Consider the following 27,674-nt stretch of genomic DNA (forward strand, 5'->3'; position numbering starts at 1 on the left):
AAAATGTATAGTTACTCTAGTAGCAGGGAGGGGTTGAGTGTGCACTTCGATGTACAGAGTTTTTTGATACTGAATCGGGTTAATTAGGTCATTTGTAACTCAAATCACCGAGGGGCACATTTTGTGTCGCTAGTCCCAACCCTGTGGGGGCCACGCCCATATTTCACATTAGGCGCATATATGGGAAATATGTATTTCAGGTTCTGAGGGTCTTAGAGACTCAAACTTTGGCTTAAAATGACCGCAATGCACATATTTATATTGACACTATGAAGGGTATAAAGTCCCAAAATGCTTACTTTTGGAAAAAATCCAGAAAAACCGATTTTCACTGGGGCGAGAGTGAAAAAAATCTACTCTAGAAGCTTATTGACATCGAGTATGCAGTTTGGTGTCTACAACTTTTCTAGAAACCAGGTCTTTTGTAAGGTCATTCTGGATCAGAATTGATAAGGTACACAATTTCTATCAGTAATCCCAACCCTACTAGGGGGAAATTTCTAAACTACCCTCAGGCGCAAATATATGACTTTTGTATCTCGGCTTCTGAACGTTGTGGGGGCCTCTCTTTTATCTCAAACTAACTGCAAATGCCACATTTATGTACAAGCTATAAAGCAACATAGGGTTTATAGTGCTTAGTTTTGGAGATATTCATTAAAAACTGTTTTAACTTTCGTGCATCCTAAATTAGTAACACATGTACTTAATTTTGGTATCCCGGGCTAAAAAAGTCTTACAGACACTTCACTTGCAGCACAGCAAAATGTTCAGCATGAACACATTCAGATAATATTTATGGAGCAACACAATTCAGTTTCAGAAGCTCCTTCCAGCTATCTTATCTTATCCACAAATGTATACATCTAACCATCTCTCTGGTTACTTCAAACCACTTCAATCCCCAAATTTATACATGAACATCTAACTATCTCGTTATATCTACCACAAGTTTGGCTCTCTCCAGTACTGTTTGGCTGTTATGGCTAATCACCTCCAATCCAACCTCATGATGTCAAATCTACTTCTAGTTTCCTTCAATCAGTAAACGACCGGGGGTAGGATTTGGCCGGGGCCGGGGCCGGGAATGTCCAAATTTTGCCGGGGCCGGGAATTGGCCGTTCTGGAATTTGGCCGGGGCCGGGGCCGGGGCCGGGGCCGGGGCCGGGGCCGGGGCCGTGAATTTAATAAATCCACGGCCAAGTTAGAACTTTTCAGGACTTAGGATCTGAACTTATTTTTACATGACAATATAAAACTATCAGAGGTTACAAAAACAAAGGACTGCTCTTGAAAGTTGGCACTCTGGACATCATCCTTTCAAAATTGAAAATCCATTTTAAGATTTATATGAAAGTTTTAGGCCGATTTCGATCAAAAATTCCCGGCCAAATTCCCGGAAAAAATTGAAAATCGGCCGGGGCCGGGAAGAAATAGCTCCCCCGGTGCCGGGATTTCACGGCGCCGGGAATCCCGGTCGATTACTGCCTTCAATTCTGCTACCTCCATGCCATGCCTATTCTACCCAGCTACCACCAGCACGTTATAATTCTAGCTCTTTCTAGCCACCTCTGAAATCTGAATGCTACCTCCTGCTCTATACAGGTACCACCAGTGGGCAGAAACCACCAACTCCAGCTCTTTTCACCTACTTCGGCTACATCTATTTAGCTACTACTGCAAGGCCCCCTGGCCCCCAACCTCTGCTCTTTCTAGCAAACTTAACTGAAGCTACCTCTTGCCTTTTATAAAACCACCAGCAACAATTTATTCTGGCTCTTTCCGGCTGCCTCAGCTGCATTCAACAATTTCCAGTTCATTGAGGAAGAGGAAACCTGCTATTTCTAGCAAGTGCAACCTCTGAATGCTACTTCCTGCTCTATCTAGCTTCCACCAACACCCAATAATTGTTGTTCAGTAACCACTAGCACCTGCAAACTCTAGCCCTATCCAGCAAACTCTCACTACATTATGCTATATCCAGATAGCACAAGCACACTAAAGTTCTAGCTGGAGCCTGGAGGTAGCCTGAATTAGGTAAAACAGATAGACTTTGAGAGTGCTCATTAAACTAAATAAGTATGGATGTAGCCCGAAGTAACTAGAAGAAGCTAAAATTTGTGGGTACCGTTTGCTAGTGTTAGCTGGATAGAGCAGAAAGTAGTCTGAGGTTGCTGGATAGTGCTAGAATTTGCAGGTGCTGGCGATAGCTGAACAGAGTAGGAGTAAGTCTGAGGTTGCTGGATAGGTTGCTAGAATTTGCAGTGCTAGTTGTAGCATAACAACAATTATTGGGTGTTGGTGGAAGCTAGATAGAGCAGGAAGTAGCATTCAGAGATTGCTAGAAAGAGCTAGAATGGAGGTAGCAGAATTGAAGGAAACTAGAAGTAGATTCTACTACATGAGGTTGGATTGGAGGTGATTAGCCATAATAGCCAGACAGTACTGGAGAGAGCCCAACTTGTGGTAAGACCGGGATCCCGGCTTAATCCCGGTCCCTAATCCCGGTCCCGGTCTTAATCCCGGTCCCGGCACTTTTTCCCAGTCCCGGCCAAAAAAGCAGTCTCGGTCGATCCTTGGCTTTAACGAGATGGAAGCAACCAGAGGGATGGTTAGATGTATAAATTTGGGGATTGAAGTGGTTTGAAGTAGCCAGAGAGATGGTTAGATGTATACATTTGTGGATAAGATAAGATAGCTGGAAGGAGCTTCTGAAACTAAATTGTGTTGCTCCATAAATATTATCTGAATGTGTTCATGCTGAACATTTTGCTGTGCTGCAAGTGAAGTGTCTGTAAGACTTTTTTAGCCCGGGATACCAAAATTAAGTACATGTGTTACTAATTTAGGATGCACGAAAGTTAAAACAGTTTTTAATGAATATCTCCAAAACTAAGCAATATAAACCCTATGTTGCTTTATAGCTTGTATATAAATGTGGCATTTGCAGTTAGTTTGAGATAAAAGAGAGGCCCCCACAACGTTCAGAAGCCGAGATACAAAAGTCATATATTTGCGCCTGAGGGTAATTTAGAAATTTCCCCCTAGGGTTGGGATTACTGATAGAAATTGTGTACCTTATCAATTCTGATCCAGAATGACCTTACAAAAGACCTGGTTTCTAGAAAAGTTGTAGACACCAAACTGCATACTCGATGTCAATAAGCTTCTAGAGTAGATTTTTTTTCACTCTCGCCCCAGTGAAAATCGGTTTTTCTGGATTTTGTCCAAAAGTAAGCATTTTGGGACTTTATACCCTTCATAGTGTCAATATGAATATGTGCATTGCGGTCATTTTAAGCCAAAGTTTGAGTCTCTAAGACCCTCAGAACCTGAAATACATATTTCCCATATATGCGCCTAATGTGAAATATGGGCGTGGCCCCCACAGGGTTGGGACTAGCGACACAAAATGTGCCCCTCGGTGATTTGAGTTACAAATGACCTAATTAACCCGATTCAGTATCAAAAAACTCTGTACATCGAAGTGCACACTCAACCCCTCCCTGCTACTAGATAAGTACTTCAAGTACATGGTAAATCGTATTCGTAAAAATTTGGAAATATTTGGTAATCAAGAATGCCAAATTTTAAACAACAATTATGTTATTTTTCCGCATATAATGGCTCGCACCAATCACACTGTCAAGTAATGTGGTATCCAATATTGCAATGATTTTAATGATAGTATTAAAATTACATGAGATGGTGAGATTTATACAGAACACTTCAATCCATGTAATATGATTTCATTTTTAAACCTATTGTTGTTTTAGACAGAAATACACAATCTTTTATTTTGTATTTTGAAATCATCGGTCGAAAATCATAGTTACATCTGCTTGTGCAAGAAATATAGAAAGTGAGAAGGTCAAACATGGAAAATACTAAAATAGTGAAATAGTGAAATTGTGAAAATGAAATTATTGTACGGGGTATACCAGACCGAAAAGGATAGATTTTGCATAATCCCTGATCTGCTTCTTTCTGATGAAGTAGATTATCGGGTTGATCATGATCGAATTTAAAGGAATTTCTTGTATCACGTCGTGACCCCCATTGTCGTTTCACTAAGTGGCGAAAAAAATGATTTAAAACGATCATATAGTGTCAGTGATACTGATGGTTGTACTTGTATGGTGTTGGCTGAGCTTCTATCAATAATCATGATCACTATCAGCCAGAATTCGAGCTTCACAGCACTGATTACTAAACTGTAAAGATACTATCACAATGATAATAATCAAAACCAGCTCCACTATAGGAATTATATTGGTACTAGACACTAGTGTAACCCGTGCCTACGGCCGGGACTTCACTATCGCAGTTGAACTTGAAATGCAAAGCCAAAAGTATAATTATAAACCCGCCTATTTATATTCGAAAACATGCATTACATTTTTGTAGTTAAACCGGTGCGAAAGTATGAAGTCACTCAGTCCAAACAGACCGCAATTTAATTCCGAGTGCCCCTCACGTATCTAATAGTAATACTTGATCAGACAGTCGACAGACACAGAAACACACACACACACACACACACACACACACAAACACACACACACACACACACACACACACACACACACACACACAGACAGACACACACACACACACACACACACACACACACACATTGCATCTTGAGATTATTAGTATTGATTATCCTCCCTGTATAATTATCATCTGTTTTATCCTTGTATTATCCATGTATTATACTGTGCGTGCCGGCGTTATGTGTGTTATAAAATAGACTAAATAAACTATTGGCCACTTATAAATGAATGTTGGAGTGGCCTCACGAATCTACGTGCGGATTCCACGGCACACGGATGAAAAACGACCATGACACCATGTACTTGTAGTTATAGTGAGAAGTCATATCAAGCTAAAGTACTTTGACTATCGCGTTTGACAGTTGTAGTTGGCGAATGGTCTAATTTCAAAATGGTCCGAGGCGCAGTTTCTCGGCTCGGGTTCGAATCCCGAAGGTGCAGTGCGAACTAGTTTCGACTCTTTTACAGCGATTTAAAGCGATTTTGTTTCCCGCCGTAATAATAGTACAGATGTTCAGTTTAATATCTTTAAATACTAAATAGTATAGCGTGCCCTAAAACTTTACTTTAAGATCTTCGCTTTTATGATATTATCGTTTAATAATTGATTTATTTTACAGCTCACAATGAGTAAGTAAACTGGCTAAAGGGGGTTCGTACTCCCCCAGCGTAGCAAACCTGTGTTTCATCTGTTAATGTTATGGTTTATACGAAATCCTATGCCATATGCTACAAGTACATGTGATGCAAGATATATGTGATTTGATAACTTATTAACATGATCAGGAGAAACACCTACATGTCACGATGCCACAAGCTCGCTAAAGAGTTACTTTTTAGCACTAAAGAGTTACTTTTTAGCACTAAAGAGTTACTTTTTAGCACAGCTTCGATATTAAGTCACGCATCTGTCATTTGCATTTGATATATAATGACCAGCCACAGTTTTTTAAATGTTGCACTTTATTCTGACACCCTCGAATTTTACCAAAGTTTTGACACCTTTTGAAAATTACCATAACCTAATTAAACTGTTATAATTGGTGTTCCGGTCACTGGTCTGTGAAGTATCACTAAATTCCTAATTATAACATACAGCTCGATTAATGGGGTCTCGTTCTGATATAGCTAGTTATTAATCAAGTGTTACCTGGGGACCCCAGGCTATTATATTTATGTTCATAATCCACCGAATAGAGATTTGGCGGAATGATCACAGGCTGAGCGCCGCCCAGTAAATCAAGTGGAGAGTAATCGAATGATGTCGATGATAATTTGTCGCAGTCATGTTCAACTAATACTAATACTATGAGTTTGTGCTCTGTAGAGTCTTATTACATCCGCGGACAGGATTAATTTCAGCAGTAATTTACAGCCACAGAAATTTACAGTTACAAGTCACAGAATTTACAGTCTCAGAACTATATTTATTTTTTGACGTCGACCAATATTATAGCAGCTGTTATTTGTTTTTATCTTTGTATTTATATCTTTTACACCTTAATACTATGTTATATGTTATTATATTGTTATATGTTTATCTGTTTATCACAATAAACCAGGTGTTACTGTCACCAGATGTAGCTTACTTCGGCCGAAGCTAACATTGCTCCAAGTCGGCTACATCTTGGACACAGTAAAGCAGTATCTTTAAGTATTGTGCCACGATTATAGACTTTATCTCCAATTCTGTTTCAACTCAACATTTTGTTAATTTATAATATTTTTGATGGGTTTCACAAAACGCGTGCCGAGTTGAACTCGTCGACGGTCTTGAAAGAAATATTTTACGAGTATCGTTAAGTTATACCGCACTAGGCCAGTAACAGCCCTTCTACAGCCCTTTACTATCATGTAACAACCCTCTGACTGTCTGACAGCCGATTACGCTTAATTGTGTTTCGTTATTATCGGCTATTAGTATAACTATAAATACCCGGCTATAATATATAAAGTTAATAGTCCGTCAGCATTGTACCTATTTTATAGTATTTGCTGTAAATTTATGCTTAAAATGACCGCAATGCACATGTTTATATTAGAGTATTACTATTACTATTAGCACTGTGAAGGGTATGAAGGCCCATAAATAAAATGCTCACGTTTGGAAACGATCCGGAAAAACTAATTTTCACTGGAGTGTGACTCATTTAAGCTAAGTGAAATCGAGTATGCATTTCAGTGTCTCTACTTTTCTATACACAGGGTCTTTTTTGAGGTCATTCTGGATCAGTATTGATGAGGTACGCAATTTTATCAGTAGTTCAAACCCTAGGAGCAAAATTTATAAATTACCTTCAGGCGCAAATATATAAATTTTGTATTTCAGCCTCTGAACGTTAAAGGAGCCTCTCTTTTAGCTCAAACTAACTGCAATGGCCATATTTATATACAAGCTGTAAAGCAACATAGGGTCTATAGTATTAGTACTTAGTTTTAGACTTAGAGATATTCATTATTTGTTACCTTCTTTTAGAGGCGAAACGTACCGGTGTGTGCAGCCCCTCGCTAAATTTTGCCGAATTTTTTTATTTCAAAATTCTAATAAACTTTACATCAATGCAATGTATAACAGTTATATTTAGAAAAGACCACAATATCTCCTGTGAGGCAAAAACATGGAAAATGAGAGCTAGAAAAATATTCCTGAGACTCAAAACACTAACCATTATGTAAACATCATAGTAACATTTAATTCGGCTGAACCAAAACACGGTGGTAAAACCATAATTACATTGGTGCCGACCCTATATAAAATACATAATTTGAATCATTAATAAATTATCAAGAGAAAATGTATACGATACCTTCTTAATTTTCCTGTTTGCCACTCGGTTCCGGTCTGAAAAAAGGAAGATTGATTGATATCTGACCGATTCCAGACTCCAGTCCTGAAGCCAAATCCCTAGACAGGTACTTGGTTCCTGATTTCCTAGTCGTATGTGATTATATTTATATCAAATATGTATGTAGTCGATATACAGATAAGCGCACGCTATGTTGCTTTATAGATTGTATATAAATATGTACATCGTAGTGCACACTCAACTACACCCTGCTACTGGAGTAATAAGGATGATACATTACGATATAATTTAGTCTTCCCTATGACATTTTTATTGAACATTGTCCACTGTTTACAATCATCGTCCATTATTATTTATAGTTATTAATTACAGGTGATTGTCTGTTATGTCAAATTCATCTCTATCACTATCGACCGAGGATCCCACCCTCATACCAGATATTGTAGACGATGCAGCTGCACTAAGCTTCATAACCCTCCTAATTCTGGTTTTTGTCCAAGGAGTTGGAGGAACCATATCAAACACTCTCTCCCTATCCTACTTCCTCAACAGAGACCGTGAAACCTTAGCCAGCAAGCTGATGATACTGCTAAACTCCACAGACTTGCTTGTCTGTATTTCAGCTCTTGTGGTCTTGGTCATCATAATTATTATTGAAGGAGCACATTTGAAAAGTGATATGATCGGTTATCTTGTGATCTGGTTTTTCCTTTTAGTAGAATCCACGGCGTTTGCAACATGTCTTCTTTCAGTAACACGGACTATTAGTATGGTCCGTCCCTTTTATCAGATCAAGAGAAGAGCAGTCGTGGTTTCTACTGTTTTATTTAATGTTTCACTGATTTTCAGTTCTTTTTCTCTGCCTGGTCTACAGTGGCTCCATGTAGAGGGAACATTCGCATTTATTTTCAATGCAATAAAGCTTTCGTTAATTATCTTGGCTGTGATGGTAAATGTGGTTATTTGTGTAATAAAGCTCCGAAACAGAAACAGAAAAGTAAAAAACAGAATTCAAGGGATTGATGAAACAGGAAGTCTAGTTCGTTATGCGACAGTGACTATACTCATTATATCAGGTTGCTTCTGTACCGTCAACATAGCTTATCTTCTTAGCGTCCTTATCTTTTGGTTCAAGAAAGGAAGCGACGATTTTCTTAATATGTTTACACTGTACGCAGTATTTGTGGGAATTCCTTTCAATTCGACCATCAACCCGATAATCTACTTCATCAGAAAGAAGCAGATCAGGGATTACGTTGTCATACGTTGTATGACCCGCCGCGCACGAAGTGCGCGGCTCCCCCTGAAGCGACCGTGGGGGTCACCACGTGATACAAGGATTACGTTAAATCTACCTTTATCGGGCGGTGCTGCTATCGTTGCTGTTGTTGTACAACGTGAGACAGCTCTACCGAGAGGGCTAGCCCCTGAAATGAATCAGGGTACTCAAGATCTCAAATTAATTGATATTCCTGCGAGAATTTCGGGAATCCTAGAGAGACATAGTGACATAGATACATTTTTATTTTATTATTTGTGGAGGGACCACGAGTAAAAACCAATTGCGTGTTTTGACTTCGAAATTTTTTCAAAAATAATTAATACTCCAGTAGCAGGATGTATTTTAGTGTGCACTACTACGATGTACAGAGTTTTTTGCTACTGAAATGGGTTAAATAAGTCATTGGTAACTCAAATCACTTAGGTGCGCATGTTGTGTCGCTAGTCCTAACCCTGTGGGACCACGCCCATATTTCATATTATTATTAGGCGCGTACAGTGGCGCCGTAACGTTGCCTGTTGGCGCGAGGCAATTACTAAGATTACAGGAATTATAATGTAAAATTTAGCTGTTACCAATCGGACTGTATGTCTCGATGTGGGGACACCCTAAGGTAGCTGGAATCACAGCATTCATAGCCCCGGATGCCAACATCAGAGTGTTAAAAGCAACTCTGAGACAGGAGGAACTGGCTAGCACAGCAGCAGGAGATCAGGACTAGACAATAACCCAGGCTAAGCCTGACCAGGAAAAACTGTCTTCCCCACAGGTTATATCTCAGGTTGTCCCGGACATAAACAACATCCCAATGCCGATGGAAGTTGAGAGCCCAAGGTGACAGGACTCAGGAGGAAACACCAAGGAGGATGAGGATAACAAAAATGAAGAGTACGACCTCCTCCTCAGATTAGAACTGTTGGAGTACAAGGTCCTCACGGCAGATATGGAACAGGAGCTCCTTGTAACCCAGGGTGAACACACCAGCACACCCATACCTAGGTCATGCACGACATCATCAGGAAGCAAGAGATCTAACAGGGACAGCAGAAGCTCGCCGGAAGTGCAATATGAGGCCAAGAGCAGGAGGACACTACCCGAGCTGGCTGGGCGTCAGGATAGTATTATGGTAGGTTACAACCAGGATTTCTTCTTCTTTCCTGTTAACTATGAGTTCCAATATTTCTCGTGATCCAGCTTTTTCAACCTCAGTGATTCAAATTAATTTAGGCAAACGATTTACAGCAGCATCTACACTGCACAAGGAACTAAAAACTAATCAAATTTGTGTGATCCAGGAACCTGTCGTACGGAAGGAAGCGAAGAGTCACAAACAATTTGTGCCCTTCACACAGGATAGACAGCGAGTGGCAGCCCTTCAGCCCTTCTACCGAAGGACATAGGAGAAAAGACTATGATCCTATCGGGACTCAGCTCTGGAGACAGTATTACCTTAATGAGTAATATAAACAAGGATAAACAAGGATACGAACACAAGGGAAGATCACTACTACAGTCTATCAGCTCCAACAACCTGGCGATCTTCAACACAGGTAATACACCAACTTTTGTAGGAAAAATAGGACATTCTATTATAAACCTCACTCTTTGTTACCAGCTAGGACTTAACCTCATTAGAGATTGGAAAGGTAAATCCCTGTCCGATCACGAGGCTATTTCATATAATCTAGGATTAGGGGACAGGGTAAGCTTTGCCACACGCTCATCATCTAGATGTGACTGGTAGCTTTACAACCAGTTTGTTGCAGCAGAGTCGGACAGACATCCTTACTGGTTCTCACCAGTCACTGTAGCGTCTGATCTCAATGCTCGACAACATTTCCTCTCAGACATTCTGCGGAGAAGTTTCAATTCTTCCTGTCCCATTATACGTGGTACCATTCGATCTGCAGTACCCTGGTGGACATCTGAACTAACCACAGCCAAGCAGACTTCCAAAGCCCTGAGACATATTCATAAAGCTAACCGGACCAGGAATAACCAAAACTGGGAACTTTCTCGGGATGCTAACAGGACATAATATAACAAACTCCTAACCAAGGCAAAACGTTAAAGGTACTTCAATCCTAGCTAGGGTACACAGAATCCTCAGCTTCAACACATCATCACATGGTAACCTTAACAGTCTTAGGAAACCGGACGGAACACTAACTGACACGCATCAGGAAACGCTGACAGTATTGAGTGACATACTCATCCCGAGCGATGGAACAGTGATTAACCAGACTCCGTACCAAGGAGGAGATCCTCAAACCATAATCCAAATTACAGCTCCCAACAGAGTTGACAGGGCAGTGCGGGAACTACAGCTCAACAAAGCTTCAGGTCCTAACGAAATAAGGAACGAAATGATACTCAACGCATGGGACCAGGGACCACATCAAAGACCACATCAAAGACCCACATCAAAGACCCTATATATATCGTCTCGCTTTATATATACTATGGTAAGATAATTGTTTTGTGTTTACCATTTCTATTTTAATACACTCTTGAAATTTATTTCTCTATTGATGTTCATTGTATAGTCAAGACTCAAGACGTGAGTGTTCGGGCTTTCAATTCTCATTGTTTAATCCTGTTTATAAATTGCCCACTATTTTAGTTCAAGTTGATAAACCTTCAAATTTTAGGCCGAAATTTTACGTGTAATTCTATTATGTTCCCGAAAGATATTTTGCACTGTTTTTTGTTTTGAGACTACCACTAAAATTTATGTTCAATGTTATGAATTTGATCTTTTACTCTCATATTCAATAACCATGATCAGACTGTGATCTAGAGCTCCCTGGGTTACTCCTTTTGATGGTATACCTTATCAGTTATCGGACCTTATTTTGACGGACATTAAATGAACGGACATAATTATGAACGGACATTAATATGAACGCTAGAACTAGTACTTACTTGATTAGGTCTCCTCAATCATTCGAGTGGCCTGCACCAATGAACTCCCGTTTGTGACGTCAAGCCATCTCGCTTGCTCCTTCTAGGTCCATGTCAGTGTTTCCTGTAAACGCTGCAGCATCTTCCAGCAAACATTTCATCCAGTTCTTTCTTGGACGGCCCCTAGATCTTCTCCCATGCGCAGGGGTCCAGTTAAGCAGGTACTTAGGAAGCCTAGTGTCTGGCATTCTGGTGACATGGCCAAACCAACGCAGGCGGTTTGCTCCTATGTACGTCTCTACTGAATTTATCTTTGCACGCTCCAGCACTTCAGTGTTTCTAACCCGATCGAGCCATCTTATCCTAAGTATTTTCCTCAAGCAACGCTGATGGAACACCTCAAAGCGATGTAGCTGCTTTTTGGTTGTGTTCCAAACCTCACTACCATATAACAATATTGTCAAAACCGCTGCCTTATAAATCCTGATCTTTGTATAAGACTGGATGTTGCGGTTTTTCCATATTGATATATTACTCAGTTGATTGAAGGCTCCGGAAGCTTTCTGAATCCTAGCTGACAGCTCACGGTCGAATGCATTCAAAACCATAAAAAATTCGAATTTTTTTCATTTCTTTTGACGTTTTTTTATACCAGCAAATGATCTTTAAATCCATTTTTATACAATAGCATATAATATAAGCATCTCAATACTCAACACTCAATATATTACATTGCAGCAGCCGACCGCAATACAGAACAGTTTTAAGTTCAACGTACAATTTTTATTTTTACATTTTATTGTTACGAAAACCTACTATTTATTTTTATATATTAATATAGTTCAATTTGACCAAAACCCATAATCATGGGTAGAGTGAACCGCTGCCAGTGTCTCTCTTTTCCAAACAAAAGGAAATGATATTAATTTGAGGAACCGTCCGCAAATGCAAATTGATACCGAGAATGAAATCTGTCGCTCGCTTTTCCCATTCAATAAGCTTTATTACAATTCGTAAGCCGTGAATGAATGGGAAAAGCGAGCGACCGATTTCATTCTCGGTATCAATTTGCATTTGCGGACGGTTCCTCAAATTAATATCATTTCCTTTTGTTTGGAAAAGAGAGACACTGGCAGCGGTTCACTCTACCCATGATTATGGGTTTTGGTCAAATATCATCTCTTTTTGATTATAATGTCAGGATAATTTACACAGTCGAAACTTCATTAATAAGGAGGTAATTTCAACGATTTCGAAATTTTACCTTTGAAAACATTTCCTTGTGTTTAGGTTGGTATATCTGTCGATAACAGACTGAATATGGCACGTTTTACTCATTCAAGTTGGCATTTAATTCATATATAATGCCATTTAAATATTGTGGGAAAGCAGAATATATTCGAAATCACGAATGAGCAAAATTCTCACCTTTCGCACGTGCAAACTTTGAGCGGACGTTGCGTGCTGAAACAATATTGAATCACCGTAAATTTTTGCATAGTGGTATTTAATATATAGTTCGATAATCATGCAAAGTTTCAGAAGATTTCAAAAAGAACTTGAATCACAACGGGACTCCAAAGTTGATAAAAATCGTGAAAATAACGATTTTTAGTGATTTTAGCTATTTTAAATCAATTTGGGCGTGTCCCCACGTGTGCAACTTTTAGATTTTCAACTTTAAAACTAGCCTATAACACAATTTAGACCTTTAGGAAGCAAAATTGAGCTCCACAACCCAAGGGATGGTCTAACACCAGAGAATACTAATTCACAACTTTTGTGTTTTTATAAGATTATTCTTTAAAAAAGCACTAACTTCAATAGCGAATATCTTTATGAAGGAGCAAGTAGGAAACTTTTCCAGTAGATTTTCAGAATGCTTGAACAATTATCTAAGGTGAAAATGTCCTCAGTTTTTGAATAAAATTATTCCTTAATGGTGTTAAATCAATTTGAAAAATTGTTATTTTGTCAAAAATCAAGTTCTAAAAACACTTAAATTGATGACGTCATCAAGTGATGATGATGACAAGAAATTATTTTTCGATATAATGTAAACTAAAGTATAAACAATTATCTTTAAAACCTGTGGTTCGAAATGACTGTATCTTTTATACTTTTGAATCTACGGACACTTAAATGTAGGCTACAATTGACTGCCAAAAGCGTCTATATATATATATATTTATATATATATATATATTATGATTGGCTACTGGGACACGTCATACACACGGTTGGATTGTTAATTCGGTTGAAGTACCTTTACATCCATTATCACCATAATCTGAACATGATTTATTAAAAATTTGCAATATTGAAAACGTAAAATCTGAATAAACTGAAAATTTTGAAACTTAAAGCTGCACTCAATTGATGGGAAGCAAAAATTTACTCATAACTGGCATGGTAAAAACTACAAATGAACAGCAGATTTATAAATCTGCTGATAAAAATTAGATAAAAGACATGGTAACTGATAAGAGTTTGAAATTACACGTAAGCAGATAAATTGTCTAAAATTTCTGTCGCAAATCAAGTTTATAGTGCATCATGAATTTAGGCCTATTCGATCAAAGTTATATTAGGAGATATTAGGAAAATAGTTCGGTCGGCCGGAAGGGAGTCCAGACTGGGTGTGGTGTGGAGGCAGGATCACCGAGAGACTCGAGATGCTTGTGAGAGTAGTGTACTCATCTAACCGCCATCCAGTAGGTGCCACCGGTAGAAATACATATATTATGATTGGCTACTGGGACACGTCATACACACGGTTGGATTGTTAATTCGGTTGAAGTACCTTTACATCCATTATCACCATAATCTGAACATGATTTATTAAAAATTTGCAATATTGAAAACGTAAAATCTGAATAAACTGAAAATTTTGAAACTTAAAGCTGCACTCAATTGATGGGAAGCAAAAATTTACTCATAACTGGCATGGTAAAAACTACAAATGAACAGCAGATTTATAAATCTGCTGATAAAAATTAGATAAAAGACATGGTAACTGATAAGAGTTTGAAATTACACGTAAGCAGATAAATTGTCTAAAATTTCTGTCGCAAATCAAGTTTATAGTGCATCATGAATTTAGGCCTATTCGATCAAAGTTATATTAGGAGATATTAGGAAAATAGTTCGGTCGGCCGGAAGGGAGTCCAGACTGGGTGTGGTGTGGAGGCAGGATCACCGAGAGACTCGAGATGCTTGTGAGAGTAGTGTACTCATCTAACCGCCATCCAGTAGGTGCCACCGGTAGAAATACATATATTATGATTGGCTACTGGGACACGTCATACACACGGTTGGATTGTTAATTCGGTTGAAGTACCTTTACATCCATTATCACCATAATCTGAACATGATTTATTAAAAATTTGCAATATTGAAAACGTAAAATCTGAATAAACTGAAAATTTTGAAACTTAAAGCTGCACTCAATTGATGGGAAGCAAAAATTTACTCATAACTGGCATGGTAAAAACTACAAATGAACAGCAGATTTATAAATCTGCTGATAAAAATTAGATAAAAGACATGGTAACTGATAAGAGTTTGAAATTACACGTAAGCAGATAAATTGTCTAAAATTTCTGTCGCAAATCAAGTTTATAGTGCATCATGAATTTAGGCCTATTCGATCAAAGTTATATTAGGAGATATTAGGAAAATAGTTCGGTCGGCCGGAAGGGAGTCCAGACTGGGTGTGGTGTGGAGGCAGGATCACCGAGAGACTCGAGATGCTTGTGAGAGTAGTGTACTCATCTAACCGCCATCCAGTAGGTGCCACCGGTAGAAATACATATATTATGATTGGCTACTGGGACACGTCATACACACGGTTGGATTGTTAATTCGGTTGAAGTACCTTTACATCCATTATCACCATAATCTGAACATGATTTATTAAAAATTTGCAATATTGAAAACGTAAAATCTGAATAAACTGAAAATTTTGAAACTTAAAGCTGCACTCAATTGATGGGAAGCAAAAATTTACTCATAACTGGCATGGTAAAAACTACAAATGAACAGCAGATTTATAAATCTGCTGATAAAAATTAGATAAAAGACATGGTAACTGATAAGAGTTTGAAATTACACGTAAGCAGATAAATTGTCTAAAATTTCTGTCGCAAATCAAGTTTATAGTGCATCATGAATTTAGGCCTATTCGATCAAAGTTATATTAGGAGATATTAGGAAAATAGTTCGGTCGGCCGGAAGGGAGTCCAGACTGGGTGTGGTGTGGAGGCAGGATCACCGAGAGACTCGAGATGCTTGTGAGAGTAGTGTACTCATCTAACCGCCATCCAGTAGGTGCCACCGGTAGAAATACATATATTATGATTGGCTACTGGGACACGTCATACACACGGTTGGATTGTTAATTCGGTTGAAGTACCTTTACATCCATTATCACCATAATCTGAACATGATTTATTAAAAATTTGCAATATTGAAAACGTAAAATCTGAATAAACTGAAAATTTTGAAACTTAAAGCTGCACTCAATTGATGGGAAGCAAAAATTTACTCATAACTGGCATGGTAAAAACTACAAATGAACAGCAGATTTATAAATCTGCTGATAAAAATTAGATAAAAGACATGGTAACTGATAAGAGTTTGAAATTACACGTAAGCAGATAAATTGTCTAAAATTTCTGTCGCAAATCAAGTTTATAGTGCATCATGAATTTAGGCCTATTCGATCAAAGTTATATTAGGAGATATTAGGAAAATAGTTCGGTCGGCCGGAAGGGAGTCCAGACTGGGTGTGGTGTGGAGGCAGGATCACCGAGAGACTCGAGATGCTTGTGAGAGTAGTGTACTCATCTAACCGCCATCCAGTAGGTGCCACCGGTAGAAATACATATATTATGATTGGCTACTGGGACACGTCATACACACGGTTGGATTGTTAATTCGGTTGAAGTACCTTTACATCCATTATCACCATAATCTGAACATGATTTATTAAAAATTTGCAATATTGAAAACGTAAAATCTGAATAAACTGAAAATTTTGAAACTTAAAGCTGCACTCAATTGATGGGAAGCAAAAATTTACTCATAACTGGCATGGTAAAAACTACAAATGAACAGCAGATTTATAAATCTGCTGATAAAAATTAGATAAAAGACATGGTAACTGATAAGAGTTTGAAATTACACGTAAGCAGATAAATTGTCTAAAATTTCTGTCGCAAATCAAGTTTATAGTGCATCATGAATTTAGGCCTATTCGATCAAAGTTATATTAGGAGATATTAGGAAAATAGTTCGGTCGGCCGGAAGGGAGTCCAGACTGGGTGTGGTGTGGAGGCAGGATCACCGAGAGACTCGAGATGCTTGTGAGAGTAGTGTACTCATCTAACCGCCATCCAGTAGGTGCCACCGGTAGAAATACATATATTATGATTGGCTACTGGGACACGTCATACACACGGTTGGATTGTTAATTCGGTTGAAGTACCTTTACATCCATTATCACCATAATCTGAACATGATTTATTAAAAATTTGCAATATTGAAAACGTAAAATCTGAATAAACTGAAAATTTTGAAACTTAAAGCTGCACTCAATTGATGGGAAGCAAAAATTTACTCATAACTGGCATGGTAAAAACTACAAATGAACAGCAGATTTATAAATCTGCTGATAAAAATTAGATAAAAGACATGGTAACTGATAAGAGTTTGAAATTACACGTAAGCAGATAAATTGTCTAAAATTTCTGTCGCAAATCAAGTTTATAGTGCATCATGAATTTAGGCCTATTCGATCAAAGTTATATTAGGAGATATTAGGAAAATAGTTCGGTCGGCCGGAAGGGAGTATATATATATATATATATATATATATATATATATATATATATATATATGCTTCACGACAATCTGTTGTAAAACAGGGGTTCCAGAAAACCTATTTCCCGATACTCCTGAAACATGACATTTTTTTTACAGTCGATTTGGACAAGGTCTAGACGCCCTGCAAAGTTTCAAATCTCTAACCCAATTTTAAAATGGTTTTTAAGGCACCTGAATATGGCGATTTTGGGTTTTTTACCTAATTTCGTATAACATGCTGGCGCGTATTTTGCGCAAATTTCTTAAAAACCTCCACATAACTATTTCTTATTCCTGTCATCTTTAACATTGAATTAGAATGTTTTAAACTTAAATATACCTGCTGAACTACTTTTGATGAGTCTTAATGCCTGGAAAACAATAAAGGGGATATAGGTAATAGTATAGGGGGTAAATAGTGTTGTGAATATAAGGGCACCGGTTATGCTTGCCAGCATTGTGATAAAGTTGTACTATTAAGCACGAACAAGTTTTTCTTTTCTGCAAATACCAGTGTACTAAATTGTGTGAGTCCTATATAATTTAATGTTTCTTCCCGGTACTCCTAGTCCTAGCGAAAATTACCCGCGTGAACCAAGCGTCCGAGCGTACCCACTTTTGAAAGGTAATTAAAATAGAGTAGTCACATATACCTTATCTATATAACAACGTCGGACAATGTCCTTGGCAACACGAATTACCGTAATATCTAGAGGCTGGAACAAGTTTGTCATGTTGGCGGGGACTAGCTCATGAATCATGTTGTTGAGTGCCATAATATTAATTTCGTTGACTTTTTCCGCCAAGTGACCCTTGAAAACATCATATACTAGTATAAGAGTTTTCTGTGCCTCTAGCAGACCAAGGAGAACCTTTTCTTCGTTAACTTACGGCACAATAAAGTTCTCATAGTTGTCATATTCTAATCAAAAAGTTCGAAGTGGAAAAATGTTTGAAAAAAATTCAACGGACTTTAACTTGGACGGACCTTAAATGAACGGACTTTGTTTGAACGGACATTAAGATGAACGTTAGGGCGTCCAGCGTTCAATTAATGTCCGTCCAAATAAGGTCCGATAAGGTAACCTGTAACTGCAAGCTGAATTATTTTTTAAATATTTAGGTCGGGTTTGTACTTGTAAATATATTGTGCACCGAATAGAAACTTGCCCTGTTTTGACACCGCCAGTAAAATGATGTTTTTGCGAATTTTACGTTCTACTCTCAGTCTCACGTTTTCTCCGTTTCAAACTCTCCTGGTAACTTTAAAACTTTAGTCGTAGATGCTAACAGTTGAAAAACTCACACTCATGCGGCAAGTGCCTATATTTTGATCGTTTACATTAAAATATTTACATGAAACAATGAGCTCAAGAATTGTTTGAAAGTGGCCGGTTTTTCGTGGGTTACATCTAAGCCAAAAGCAACATGATTTTGTCGTAAAGTTTCTGAAATCTTTTACTTTAATTTGCTGTGATTGTCGGAAACTGAAAGTGAAGCTTCGTGATAAACGCCCGCTTGTGGATATAATACATATATTTATGCTCGCCTCGCGATCGAAGTGTTGTATGGCACTCGGGCCCAACGGTCTCTCCGGGCTATACGAAGATATGCGCTAGGCTGCGTTGCTAGGCTGCGTTGCTAGGCTGCGTTGTTAGGCTGCGTTGCTAGGCTGCGTTGCTAGGCTGTGTCGCTAGGCTGCGTTGCTAGGCTGCGTTGCTAGGCTGCGTTGCTAGGCTGCGTTGCTAGGCTGCGTTGCTAGTCTGCGTTGCTAGGCTGCGTTGCTAGGCTGCGTTGCTAGGCTGCGTTGCTAGGCTGCGTTGCTAGGCTGCGTTGCTAGGCTGCGTTGATATATATGTATTATTTTCAGACCACCATAAGCCAGCATAGAGGCGTGAGCTAGCCGGCTAAGCCGGCTTAGCCAGCAAATTGAAATTGCCGGCTTAGCCAGCCGATTGCCATCGGCTAGTCGATCGGCTAACACATTTTCAGCAGTTATCACTTATCTCTACTTCAGGCCGGGAATCTAGACGGCATGTAACAAATTATACCATGATCGACTTTAGAGATAAATTTCATAAATTTCAGAAAAAGTACGTACGTGCGCAAATTAAATTTTATTGTACTATGTACTTTTTGAAGTATATGAGGCCTTGCAGTGCCCTAAAAACTTTCTGTCCAAGATGGACACTCTTAGATTTTGGAAATGTCGTAGTGATACATTACCCCTTCTTTCAAAATTAGCATGCGCTATATTTTCGGTTCCTGCATCCGCTGCTGATGTGGAAAGAACATGGTCAGCAGCAGGGCTGACTGTAAACAAGAGGAGATCAAAGATCTCATCAGACAATTTAAAAGCCATTATGCCCATTAATCGTAACAGAGATCTTTTGTTAAGTTTTATAAGTAAATTAGAGATTGACTCTGACCAATGAGAATTTCCTAACTTATTATCGACTAACTTATTATTATTGAAGTTATGAAATCGTATCACTTGTTACCTTCCATTTCAAGTTTTGCCCTTAAAATCGACATAAAGTATAAAGAAACATAAAGTATAAGCCAATCAATTTTAATACAAAATAGTAATATTAGCAAAATAAAAATTAGGATCTGGTAATCCCATTCCCAGTTTTAGCCGGCTTAGCCGGCTAGCCAGCCGATTGCCGTCGGCTAGCCAGCTCACGGCTCTATGCCAGCAACTTTTCGTTGTATTGTTTGCATTGTATTTACACCTGCAACTCATGTTCACGATCAATTATCTTCGATTGCCGCGGCAATGTTTAGACTTATAGATTCAATTGTTTACATTTTAAGGCCCTGCATGGGTCTCATCGTTGCTATTTAAATAATACAGGTCCCAGATTGTGAGATGCACTGAAGTTATTTTTATCCGGTTTCTATATTCCACCAATTTAATCGCAAGTTTAATAATTGTTGTAGCTGCTGACAAACCGAAAATCTTACGATTCCAGGCTACAACAATAGTAATTGTCAGTAAAAGTAGCAGAAAATGATGACGAGGTATCTACTCTTCAAGATAGCAGTGCTCTTGGTTCTGGGTGCAGTGCTCTTGGTTCTGGGTATGGTAGTTGGGATGAACTATGCTCCAGTCACGGCAAACAAAGCTGTCTCCTACCCTCCAACTTACAAGGGCCCAGTTATTGGCATCCTCACTCAGAAGACTAATGGACAGTTCCAGAGGTACGGACACTCCTACATTGCTGCTTCCTACGTCCAGTGGCGTAACGTTACTTTTTGGCGCCCCCCTTGACGTAGGCTACGTCAAGTTTTTGGAGATGGCAGGTTCGAGACTTACTTTTCTACTTTTAGTTTTAGTTTATGCTTAAATATTCCACGTCTAGTACAAGTTGAAGATTAGGTTTTTCTGCAAATTTCTTAGTAAATAAATCAACTGGTTTTTCCTTCATTTGACTATTATACTATTCCACCCCCAGGTGCCCAAGTTATTCCAGTTTTTGACTCCATGTCTCGTGACCAAATGAACCGAACTCTTCATTCCATAAATGGAATGTTAATCCCTGGCGGCGGCCGGGTTAGTACAATTTATGTCTTATCTATACCTATTTACATAAATCAAGAATCACAGATTATTCTACATCCCAATTCCCAATATACTAATACAATATGTAATATAGTTGGTATTCTAATTCAGTTGGTTGGTCAAAGGTGCAGTGAAATTTTACATTCAAAAGATTAAGTTTACCAGTTATACCTTCTCTTCAGAGTTCAGACATCATATTATAATGTTTCAGACATTCCCCATCTCCAAGTTCTATGAAGCCTCCAAGTACATTTACGACTGGACAGTGAATTTCAACAAAAACGGATCTTACTTTCCACTTTGGGGCACTTGCTTAGGTAAATCCAAAAGTCATAATATCACAAAATTATTAATGTGATCGAAATGACATCACCCAATTTATACCTGATTTCATTCTTCATAGTCCAAACCTTAAGAGTTAGTAGAACCTTAAAATTAATCATGTAATGGTCTATCGCAGTGAAGGATTAATTTATTTGTATCGTAACGAAAATTTCCAAAGGTTTTGAGGCTATACTGTACGCAGAAGCAAATACCAACGTTACATCGGACATCCGATTTAAGTGCTCCGCTCACATGCCAAACAATCTCACCATTCAGGAGGTAAGTAGATTAGGAAAATGGAAATCTTTATTGTTCTGAAGATTTGAAGGGCAACATTTCGTGCTATTTTCGTAAGGATAAAATCGCTACCATCACTACCATCGTCAATAAAAAGAGGCGTCAAATTTCTCAAACATTTTAATCTAATTTCAGGGAGCACAGAACTCCAGAATGTTGTCTAATCTAGACAGCAAACTTTACCAAGCTGTTCAAACCGAACAACTGGTCTACAATTCTCACTCGTTTTGTATCGGTGCAGAACAGATCGAGAGTCCCGACGGTCCGCTCCACAACAATTTCAACCTACTGGCGGTAAATTGGGACGCTAATGGGAAACAATACATAGCTCTGGCGGAACACAAAAAACTACCGATCTACGCTTCCCAGTTTCACACAGAGAAGAGTGCTTTCGAATGGACGACGTATAAAAGTACAATTCCTCACACCAAAAATGCGATCCTTTTTATGCAATACCTGGCTAACTTCTTTGTTGGCGAGGCTCGTCAAAGCAAGAACCAGTTCTCCGAGTCGGTGGAGTTCTACAAGAGAAGCATCAACAACTACAAACCCGTTTACACCGCGATAGCGCTAAATTATTTTCTTGAGTCGTGTTACTTCTTCCACGACAGGAGAGATGACTTGCTCCTCGATACGACCGATTAAACAACTGTATCTTCTATCAAAAAACCCAATACTTCTGCACCAGACTCTATTGCGAAATTCAAAATATAGGAAATTTCCATTTCAAAATATGTATCTTATTTGTATAATTTTACTCCAGTGAGGACCCTGAATGTTACCTGAACTCCCGAAATAATGAAGTTTTTTAAATACAATCTGCCTGAAAAATCTTGAAATGTCCAGTTGATATGCAGCCACGCAACCTAAACGGAAACCAGACCGGAACTGGACATTAAGCCGTATTATATCCAGCCGGAACCGTATTTCTCCGGATATTCGGCAAATTTTCGGTTGGTGAATCGAGCAATCGGTGATTTACAGTTTCAATCTTATTCTTGGGTCAACATTTAAACTTCAAAGAAAAAGGAGATTTATTTTAAAATTGGCCGGATTATTTTTCCGCTGTTATGTTCAGGCTGGATTACCTCAGCTCTCAGGGATAATGTCAAGTTCAATGATCCTGCAGCTCGGACATTAATATAATGAGCTGGGCTATAAAATATGTTTTAGAACCGTGTTTTCTGGTCCAGGTCACTGCTGTTCAACTTGGCGAGAATCAAAAAGTTACACACGTGGGGACACGCCTAAATTGATATAAAATTGCTAAAATCACTGAAAATTGCTAGTTTCACCATTTTCTGTCAACTTTGGAGTCCCGTTGTGATCCAAGTTCTTTTTGAAATCTATTGTTACTTTGCATGCATGCTTATCAAACAATATAAATATATAAAACACCAATATGCAATAATATACGGCGATTCTATATTGTATGCACACGCAACGTCCGCTCAAAGTTTGCACGTGCGAAAGGTGATTTCGAACAAATTTTGCTTTCCCACAGGGCCAGGGCACTTTCAAAAACTATGTTAACGAATCTGTCACGGCCCACGGGAAAAATTTCATCTTCTAGAAGCTCTCATTTGGTGGATATACTCAATATTTTGATCAAACTGTGCGACATCTACAGATTCGCGATAGTACAACTGTTACAAAAAGAATAAAATGTCTACTATGTCTATGAGCAGAGATACATGCATTTAAATCTGGGCTAATAATGGTGGATATACTTTTCAGAGGGGTTTGGTGGATATATCATTGATTGGCCTGTAACTTTACGTGTCGTTAATTTATGGTGATTATTTAAAGATAAAATTGTAGCAAATCGATTTGCCTCTATGATAAAAGGCAAAAATAAGGAAAGATTTCAAAAGGCTATAAAAAAAAGGCTAAAAAAAAAGATTTCAAAAGCTATATATGGTGGATAATAAAACTATGAAATAAAATTCAATACCGAAAATTTTCAACTGAAAAAATTATATTGGTCAACAAGTTCATCAGGTTTACTCAGTTACCGGATCAGGTTGGAAATCGTTCCAAGTTTATGATAGAATAGAAGATTTACTTTCTAGGCCATTTTTGGTGGATAGACTGGTGCTTCAAGATTGATTTTATTTTTAGGTCAAATTCTGTGTCAATAATGCAGGTTATCCATTGTTAGACTCCAATTATCTCGTCTAGAAGCTGAAAATGCTTACAATTATTGCTCTAGGGACATAACGAATGGATAGAGTTTCATACGAACTTAACAAACAGTCTCCTTTCAGCCTTTAGAGCCGTTTTTGGTGTATAAAAGCACACAAACGGGAAAATTTGCTTTTTATCCACTATTTTTGGCCCTAGATGTGTTCTATCATGAAACTACAACTTCTTTCAGATAGAAGATCCCCTTTGCTGAGTCAGTTCAAAAGAATTCTCAGTCCAAGACGACTTTTAAGGTTAAAATTGGTGGATATTAAATGTGAATAACCTACCTCAGTGATGGAAATAACGATTTCTTGACTGATAACGTATGTGATCCACTTTCAACGCCCAATAATTACATCTTAAGGTTGAAAGAGCTGAAAATAATTGCTCTGAGGTCGTAAAGAAGGGCTATAGTTTCAAGTAAACGTTCCAAACATTCTCCATTTAGGGCTGTTTTTGGTGGATAAATGCCTAAGAAATTAGCTTAAAAACGGTTAAATTTGCTTTTTTATCCACTATTTCTGGCCTTAGATTTGCTCAATTATGAAATCATACACTGATATTGGTTTGTTTAGACATTTAACTTGTTCAGCCTAAAACGTGATAAGCTCAAGCCGACTTTTAAGGCCAAAATTGATGGATATTAAAATATCCAGGTCGATATTTTAAGTATTTTTGAGTTAATTATCCACCAAATTGGCCCTGAATGCTTAAAATGCCATAGTACCTTAATAAGGTCCTTATGCATAAATGTTCAACATCCTATATTTTATCTTTTCAACTGTTTTTAATCATAATGATGTCTTATTTATTGATATTTTGGTAGCATTTACGCGTTTAACTAATTCATATTGACTGATATCCACCAAAAATAGCCTTTTAACTTGAATCTCGAACTTTATAGTTGATGCCATAGATTTAACATTGCCTTTGTATCATTTTAAGACCAGTAAATTGATGTTAGCTAACGAATAACAGTCTCAAAAAAGAGGACAAAAATATATCCACCAAATTTGACCCTCAAGAAAAATCGCAGCCCTTCTTATGAAATTTTGAAGTTATAACGATTACTGTTCAGTCTCAATCAATTTCAGGAGTTTAGATGGAATTAAATATTTTTAAAGGCCACCTGAACTTGAAGTGGTTTGATCTGTTTCACTTTTATCCACCAGATTTAGCCCATAATCAAAACAAAAAGTGGCAGAAAGTAAAGGGTTAGGGTATTGCACACCATATTCTGGAGTTTTATCCCGTTCCAAAAATTATCCACCAAATTATGCCAAAAAAACTGATTTTTGGCAAATTTTAACCTTTTTTCCGTAATTGATGCTTTTAAAAGTGCCCCGGCACTTTTTCGGGGGGGGGGGGGGGCGTAAACATGCATCGTTACGCCACTGCATGGAGCCATGCAATTGTTTTTTGATTATATAAATCCAATGCCAAATTAATCTAAAAGTAACCACATTAGGTTATATAATAAACAAGACCATTGCATTGCAAGTGTTTTTTCACCCATCCATGAGTTTCTAAAAGTTGCATAAAAAGTTGCACGACAAGTTGCATAAAAAGTTGCATAAATCACCATTTTTAAGCCTATACCTTAGAAATAGATGCAGTTCGTAAAGACTGCTGGAGTTCATATATGTAGAAACTTGTCCGGTAAGACAGTCCTCAAGCTTATAGATTCAGACAGATTGAGCATCCTACTTTAGTTTTGCTGTCAATGTTGGAGCAGACCTCTAGCTCTAGTTGGGACGTGGTTGCAATTTGAAGTTTTTTAATCGTCTAATATCTGGCTTAATTTTTATGTTAACCACTATGCGGTAAATAGCCGGCTACTAGCTTCTTTATCAAATTAAGAGTGGCTACTATGGCGGACACTAGCCAGCTATTCAAGCTAAGCAGCCAGTAAGTGGTCACTAGCCGGCTAGTGACTGCTTTTGACTTTTTGACTAGCCTTGTCCTGGTTATGACGTCGGGATACTAGTCTATGACCCATTACTCATTAGGATTCACTAATTTTACAACTTCGAGTAAGGGTTGGGATTATAGTTATGGAAAGGTCTACCGTAAAGCTAACCTAAGCCTAACCTTCACACTAACCCTTATATTATTACTCTAACCCTCATCATAACCCTAAAGTAACGTGAAATATTCTAATGTCTACCCTTAGTGGTCGGGCTTCTTGGATACTGCCGTGAATATTAAGTGAACTGCGCCTAGATCACCAGTTTATGGGACACCCTGTGCTAGTCTTGGTCGTTTAGCGTTAAATTCTGAAGATCATGTGCCTTCATGAGCTCTAAATTGTATTCAGGGAACAAATGGAACAGTTAATGCAACAATTTGTACGGACGACCAAGTTAATGCAACAATCTGTGTGCGGTAAGTTTTCTTGTATTTGGGGCCGGGAGTAAGGGAAGGGGGGGTGGTGTCGGGGATCTGTTATACTTTTTACCTCGTTGTTCCTAGCGAAAGTTGAAGATTTAAAATCAATTGAAGATCAGTGTAAATGTTCAATCATGTTTTTCAAACTCCCGTAAATATGGACGAATATCTTCTTCTACGTTGTATCTTCTATGGGATCATTCTGAAATTTGGCAGGCACACCTTAAGACTATTTGAAACAGAGTCTACAGGGTTGGTCAGAAACATCTGATCATTATAAATTGCTCACCATTTCCACATTTTATGTCTGATTTTCACATTCTCTGACTTATTTTGTACGGTAAACAATTAGTTTTTTTTTCAATTCTCTTTTCAATATAACTCTGATTATTCAATTTTGAACAGCGAGCTTGTTCAAAAGTTCACATTTATACTCAGTATTCGCCATCATAGTCCAGATGCAATGGTAAATCTCGATTAGATAAAACAGCTAATTTTTGCTCTAAATTAGTTCTACTTCTAATATGTTTGAAACTCATAGAAATAGTCTAAACGTACTCGGTGTACACCGTGAAATCTTTCTTCTGTACCTAAAATACTACATCTCTCATGTTTTACAGAACTGTTTTTCATTCCATCGTTATCGCATAAGAGCAAAATAAAAATTGTCACATGTTTCTGACCCACCATTTATATAATGTAGATGTCAACTTCTATTTTCGTGCCACGGTAATTAAGAATTGCGACATTATGCATATACTAGTAAAAGCATATACTCTTGCAACTTCAGGCCTATATTTGTTGATTATGCTGGAGAAAGCGACCAGAAATATGGTTGTGGAAACTGGAAAATGCAAATCAGCTGATCTAAACGTGACTTGTACTGAATGTGAATCAGACGGATGTAACGTACCCCCTGAAACTGGGGAAAACTTCGAATGTTACAACTACTCTTGGAATGAAACAAAAAGATTTCACTACTTGTTACAGACTAAAGAATACTGCCATAAAATGCAACTTGTAAGATATCTCAAACGTGTTTGATATGATGTAATGTAATTTTCTTAATTAGTACAAATATTCTGGGGATCCTCCAAAAAATACTCGTGGGATCAATCAATTGCCCTTTTGTTACTGACCTGGGAATCGATATTCGATATGGAAATTTATTTTATGACGTTTTCTAGATGGGAGGAGTAAGCCTATTATATCGAGACCCATAGTAAGTATTTGGGTCTTTTTTCGCTTCCTTGAACGACATGATGTAACTTTAACTTATTTTAACTAGTGTTTAAAATTTGGTAGTTTAAGCCTGAGAATTCAATAAAATTCCCTTTTATTATATATAATTAACAGGCCCGTAACAGCAGCTGATGCAGACTATTCATTCCCCCACAATGGTTGTAGACCCTGTGTTACTAATACTATTGCTAATAACACTTGTGTTGAGTGTTATTGTGACAGGTGTAACAGTGCAGTACTACCATCACTGCAGTCCT

At 38.0% G+C, this 27,674-nt stretch overlaps 1 protein-coding gene across 1 annotated transcript; it reads left to right on the forward strand.

Annotated features, from left to right (window-relative positions):
* The first annotated feature begins 20,291 nt into the window (after positions 1-20,291).
* On the forward strand, positions 20,292-22,289 carry LOC134816945 (gamma-glutamyl hydrolase A-like). Its single transcript, XM_063826004.1, has 4 exons — positions 20,292-20,659; positions 21,105-21,296; positions 21,482-21,582; positions 21,736-22,289. The coding sequence occupies exons 1-4, from the start codon at positions 20,428-20,430 to the stop codon at positions 22,243-22,245; spliced, it is 1,035 nt and encodes a 344-aa protein (XP_063682074.1). The 5' UTR covers positions 20,292-20,427; the 3' UTR covers positions 22,246-22,289.
* The last annotated feature ends 5,385 nt before the right edge of the window (positions 22,290-27,674 follow it).

This window comes from Bolinopsis microptera, chromosome 6 (genome assembly GCF_026151205.1).
Source record: "Bolinopsis microptera isolate Bmic1 chromosome 6, MBARI_Bmic_1.0, whole genome shotgun sequence".
NCBI lineage: Eukaryota > Metazoa > Ctenophora > Tentaculata > Lobata > Bolinopsidae > Bolinopsis > Bolinopsis microptera.